Source organism: Oppia nitens, unplaced genomic scaffold (genome assembly GCF_028296485.1).
Source record: "Oppia nitens isolate AA-2021 unplaced genomic scaffold, nextdenovo-longstitch-racon4-pilon3 scaffold16_pilon_pilon_pilon, whole genome shotgun sequence".
NCBI lineage: Eukaryota > Metazoa > Arthropoda > Arachnida > Sarcoptiformes > Oppiidae > Oppia > Oppia nitens.
The window spans coordinates 603,973-610,000 of record NW_026533195.1 but is presented as its reverse complement, the minus strand read 5'-3'; the positions used below and the strand labels follow the sequence as shown (position 1 = coordinate 610,000).

The following is a 6,028-nucleotide window of genomic DNA, read 5'->3' as shown; positions in this document are numbered from 1 at the left end:
TAAAAATTTCAAAATTACATGTAAACATCCTTTGTCCGTCCGATGAACATTCGGGCCATCAGTTTCGGTACATTTGTGATAGCCATACAATCGTAAGGTTAGCAAATAGCGGGTCAGTTCGGGACTGGTATGCAGATAGCAATCATAGATGGATACCAAACCGTTGTGCCAGTTCGGGTCGGACATTGCCGGTACTGTACCGGCAGTCATGACTGCTTGCAGAGCTTGGAGGACATCGGGTGACTTGATATCGACGGCCACAAAATGGCGGCCACTGCTCGATGTAAACTCTTTAGGACCGGTGCCGGCACTGATAGGCTGGACAGTAGTCATCGTCCAAACAAACAGTATGGATATGACCGACAATATAGACAATAACTGTATGGGTTTGGCAATGCTAGTCATTATTATTATTATTATCAATTGATTGTAGTTTTTTATAGTTTAGTTTCGCCCGAAAATAAAATTAATTATTGATTTTTATATTCAAAATTTTTTTAACAATCAATTAATTATTTTTTTTTTCGTTGTAAAGAAAAATGGTGTAAATTTTTTTATTTAATACTAAATTAATTTTTTTTTAATAGTTTTAAATTTTTTTTATTGAAAATTATTTGCTAATCATTTAAAAAAAAAACATCTGTAGTTTGAGTTTTTTTTATATAATAATTTTTTTTAAATATAGATTTACGTAAATTTTATTTAATTAATTAATAAATTTAGTTTTATTGCATAATAATTTTGTTTTTAAAAATTATTAACTGTGAATACTAAATATATATTTATATATATATTATATATAATTATTTTTTCTATAAGTTTAACAATAATTTCAATATTATATTTAATATATTATTTTTATTATAATTTCTAATAATATAAAATGAGTAATTTTTTAAATACTATAGACAAAATTGTTATTTAATTTTAAAAAATTATTTTTTAATAACTTAATAAAATATTTTTTTATTAGTATTTTATTGTATAAATTATATCTAAAAAACAATACTAATAATCTACTTTTTACTTAATATAATAATAATATATTATTATGTTTTAAGTAGTTTTAAAAATAATTTTAACTTTTATTTTTTTTAAAAAAATCAGGAAATTATTTTAGTAATAGTATAATATACTGTAAGTGTAGAAATAAAATATTTTTACTTTAATTAATTTATATAAAATACTCATTAATATATTTTTTTAGAAAAAAATTACGATTAAATTATTTAAACAATAAAAAACAATTTTATAACAAACAAACAAACAATAATAATAATAATAAATTAATTAATTATTAAAATTATTATTATTATTTTTAATATAAAAATGCCTAGATGTTTTAAAAAAATATAAATATTATATATATATTGTTATTATCTAATCATCAAATAATAACATATAAAATAATAGTTGTATTAATATATGTTTTTTTTGTATTTTTTTTAATTACAAAACTGTAATATTATAATTAAAAATTATTTTCATTACTTATATGAATTAATTTTTTATGTATTAATAGTTAATAATAATTGGTTTTATAAAATTAAATTATTCTTTTTTTTTGTTGTTAATTTAATAAAATTATTAACCAAAAAAAATGTGTACTAAATAAGCACTGATAACATAATAAACTTAATTATCTATCAAATGATAGATAAAAATACGTATATATTATGTATATATATATATAATAGCTTTTTTGAAAATAATAAAAAAATTGTTATAAAAAACTAAAAATAGTAGAAAAAATTATTATTAGTATTTTATTATTAATAAACTTACATTACATATAATATTTATATCTTATTGATATATATATCAAGTAAATGTAATAAATAATATTTTTATAAATATTATCATCAATTAAATAATCTATAAATTTAATATTTTTGAAGGACATTGATAATATTGATATTAAAATTTTTATAGCAATTATTATTTACATTAAATCAAATTATTTTTTGTATATAAATTAATTACATTACAAAAACATTTAGTAATATTAGATATTTTATTTTAAAAATATTATTTATTTCTAATTTTTAGTTAAAATTATAGTTAAAAAAACAACAATATAAAAATGCCCTGGCTAGAATTTTATACAACATTACCGGCATCAAAAATACCCATTGATTTTCAACCAAAATTGGCCAAGGTACTATACCAGGTGCTACCCAATAAACAATTGCAACGTATATGTGTACACTTGGTTACCGATCAAAATATTTATACAGGTAAATTTATATATATATTTTCAATATATTTATTTATTTATTTTTTAGAAATTTTTAAATAGTTTACATACAGTCAAAAAAAATTAAATGTTTAAAATTATATTTATTAATAATAATAATAATAAAAATATGTATATAAATAATTATTAATATTTTAAATATATATATATATATATTAATTGCTATATTTTAAATGTTTTTTTATTGAATAATTATACAATATATAATATTTATTTATTTTTTTGTATTTTTAGCTATTTTTTAGTAGTATTTTATTAATTTTTTTTAATTATTAATAAAAATAATAAGTAATTATTTATTATGATATTTAAATAATTATTTTTTGTACAAAACTTATTTTAAAAAAAATTATTTATTGATTATAATTATTAATTAATTATGAGATTATATATTATTTTATATAAACAAATTTGTTTTTTTAGGTACCGATCCCGACAACAATCAACCGAAAGCTTACGGTGTTTTACGTACTATCGGTGGCGTAACCCTTGAGGACAATAGGCGAACAATGCCCGTACTGGCCGATCACGTCCAACAGGAATTGGGTATCAGTCCGCAGGAATTTCGTATGTTTTTTACTGATCTACCGAAAGACATGTACGGTGTAAACGGGAAAATATTTCACGATTTACTCATTGAAGGAAAAGAGCAATTTTTTGGTAACCAAACCGAAACCAAACCGTAAAAAATAAAAAAAAATTTATAGAAAAATAAATAATAATTTTTTTTTTTGAATAAAATTGTTTGACAAAAATTTACTATTTTTAAAATTTATTTATTTTTTGAATTAATTATTTGTAAAATATTAATAATAAAAATCAGTAAATTGATTATTAATTTATTAATAATAATATTTTTAGAATATTTTTTTTTAATTATAATTGTTTTTAGACTTTAGTTTATTAATAGAAAAAAAATTTACTAAAAATGTATGTTATTTTTTGGTGCTGTAGTTGTTTTTTATAACTATTTTCCTAAAATTACACTTTTAAACTAAAATTACACTATTTTTCTAAAATTCCAATATTTTAATAAAACTACACATTTTTCCACAAAATTCCACTATTTTCCAAAAATTACACTATTTTCCAAAAATTACACTATTTTACAAAAAAAAATATTAAGGTGTTTCACATCTAATGTAATATGAAATAAAAAATATTATATCTATTAGATTTTCATACAAAATTTATCATGTACAGTTTGTAAAATAAAAAATAAAAATATTGCTTACTAACAATGATATATACAAAATAGTTTAAATAACTTATTTTTTAATAATAAACAAATACAGTTAATATTAATATGTATTTACAGGTAATATACATATATATATTTATATATTAATATTAATAACAGTAAAAAAAACAATAAGTTTATATCATTTATTTTTTTTACTCAAAATATAATTAATAAAAAAATATTTATTTATTATTATAAAATTTATTTGTTTTTGTATAAAAATTATTTTTTTTTTAAAAAACAATAATTATAACTTAATTTTAAAAAATGCCACATGTACAATTCTATACTACCTTACCGAAAAATTTGGTACCTGATGATTTTCTAGAAAAAATGGCCATCCTATTGACCAAGGTAATACCTAGTAAGCCATTGTCTAGTATATCGATCCATCTAGTAACCGATCAGATAATTTATACAGGTAAATTTACTTAATTAATTAATTAGTAAAAAATTAATTTTATAAATAATTTATTATTTTCTTTATTAAATTAATATTATTATTAAATCATTTTAATTTATTATTATTAAATCATTTTAATTATTATTATTATTAAATCATTTTAATTATAATTATTAAATCATTTTAATTATTATTATTAAATCATTTTAATTATTATTATTAAATCATTTTAATTATTATTATTAAATCATTTTAATTATTATTATTAAATCATTTTAATTATTATTATTAAATCATTTTAATTATTATTATTAAATCATTTTAATTATTATTATTATTAAATCATTTTAATTATTATTATTATTAAATCATTTTAATTATTATTATWATTATAGCCAACAGTACTGAGCACAGGGCCTACGCTATAGTGGGCAGTATGGATGGCGTAACTACCAGTGCTGCCGCTAATCGTATGGTCGCACGTGAGCTAAGCCAATACGTACGGGACGTGTTGGGTGTCCCTAACTTTTTCATACAATTTATCGACTATCCAGTCGACCAGTTTGCCATCAATGGCCAACTGTGCTCAGATAGTTAACKAAAATTAATTTATTAATCAATTAATTAACAACAATAATTTATTTTAACTAAATTAAAATTATATTTTATAATAAATTAATTTAATTAATAATACATAAAATTTTTAAATAATTAAAAAAAATAATTAATTAATTAACTACAATAATTAATTAATTAATATTATTTTAATATATAATACTATTATTTTTATTTTAATTAATCAAAAATTTAATGTACTATTATTTATTTATTTATTTATTATAAAATATAATTTTTTATTTATTTACTACTAAACTAAAATAATAAAATATTTTTTATTATAATAATGCTATGATGAAAACAACAACAATAAATATAAAAAAATTATTATTATTAATAATAATAAATTACAAACGATTTATATTTATTTGTTATATATATATATTAATAATTTGTTATATATATATATGACATTAAATAGTTAAAGTTTACTATAATTAGAAATTTAATTTTATATAATATAATTTAAATTTTTTATATATATATAACAAAAAATAAATTGTAATTTAATATTGAATTTAGTTACTATTATTATTATTCAATTTTATTTTTGTTTTATTTATCTATACATTTATTGTGCAAATAAACTAATAAATWAATAATAATTATTATTATCAAAATAATAATATTTATAACATAAAACATATTATATGTTATATATATATAATTATAATATATATATATATATATATATAAATATATATATATAATATATAATATATCAATAGAATTAAAACATTATTATAATCTAATTTAAGTTGTTTTTATTTTAGTTTAGTTTTTTTAATTATAATTATTTTTTTACAATAATTAGTATTATATATAGTATATAAAGTATATACTGTTTAAGTTCACAATACAGATCATAATTATAATTATTATAATAATAATAACTATTATTATTATTATTATTATAAATAAAATGCTCTTTTAATGATTATGTACTGTACTTATATATAGCCAGGTATAGGTAATAATCAATATACAGGTATATACAATAATCTAATTAAAGTTAATATATATATATATATATATATAATTAATGTTTGTATTTATATATATATATATATTAATATAAGATTATATTAAGCAATAATTTTTTTATATATAAAAAAAATTGTAATTATTAAATATAAAATATTTATTTTTATTATAAGTCTATTATTATGGCAAAAATTGATCCAGATAATTTTCAACAACAACAACAACCAAAATTATTATTATTACAATTACCATTGGACCTACAGGTGCCCTGGGCCGATAGTCACCTGTATCGTATAGGACTGTCACCATTTAGACCCCCCTCCCCCACCAATCAAATTAAACGYCAACTATACGATCATCCATTGGTTATAACCATATATTTGCTACATATCCTACTGCGTTGTCTATGGTTTATTAGCTACCCGTCCCCGGGACAACCACTTAGCTATCATCTAGCCTGGGGCAATATTGACTATTTTATGGGCACCGGTATCCTAGTTAACACAGTTTGTTCAATAGCTAC

General features: G+C 17.9%; 2 protein-coding genes across 2 annotated transcripts in view; one reads left to right on the top strand and one right to left on the bottom strand.

Annotated features, from left to right (window-relative positions):
- Positions 1–579, bottom strand: part of LOC128965032 (uncharacterized) — a 1,524-nt gene extending 945 nt beyond the window's left edge. Inside the window, exon 1 of the mRNA XM_054311687.1 lies at positions 19–579. Coding sequence (XP_054167662.1) covers positions 19–405 — 387 coding nt within the window. The 5' untranslated portion in view covers positions 406–579. The remainder of the gene's footprint in view (positions 1–18) is intronic.
- Positions 580–1,978: 1,399 nt separating this feature from the next.
- On the top strand, positions 1,979–3,016 carry LOC128965033 (macrophage migration inhibitory factor homolog). Its single transcript, XM_054311688.1, has 2 exons — positions 1,979–2,237; positions 2,681–3,016. Exons 1-2 carry the CDS (start codon positions 2,084–2,086, stop codon positions 2,941–2,943), a joined length of 417 nt encoding a protein of 138 aa, XP_054167663.1. The 5' UTR covers positions 1,979–2,083; the 3' UTR covers positions 2,944–3,016.
- Positions 3,017–6,028: the final 3,012 nt, after the last annotated feature.

What these genes read in the sequence shown, in the direction of transcription:
- LOC128965033 (XM_054311688.1), top strand. Translation starts at nt 2,084, where the DNA reads ATGCCCTGGCTAGAATTTTATACAACATTACCGGCATCAAAAATACCC. An exon ending in CGATCAAAATATTTATACAG is followed by an intron (nt 2,238 to 2,680) that starts GTAAATTTATAT and finishes TTGTTTTTTTAG; the next exon opens with GTACCGATCCCGACAACAAT.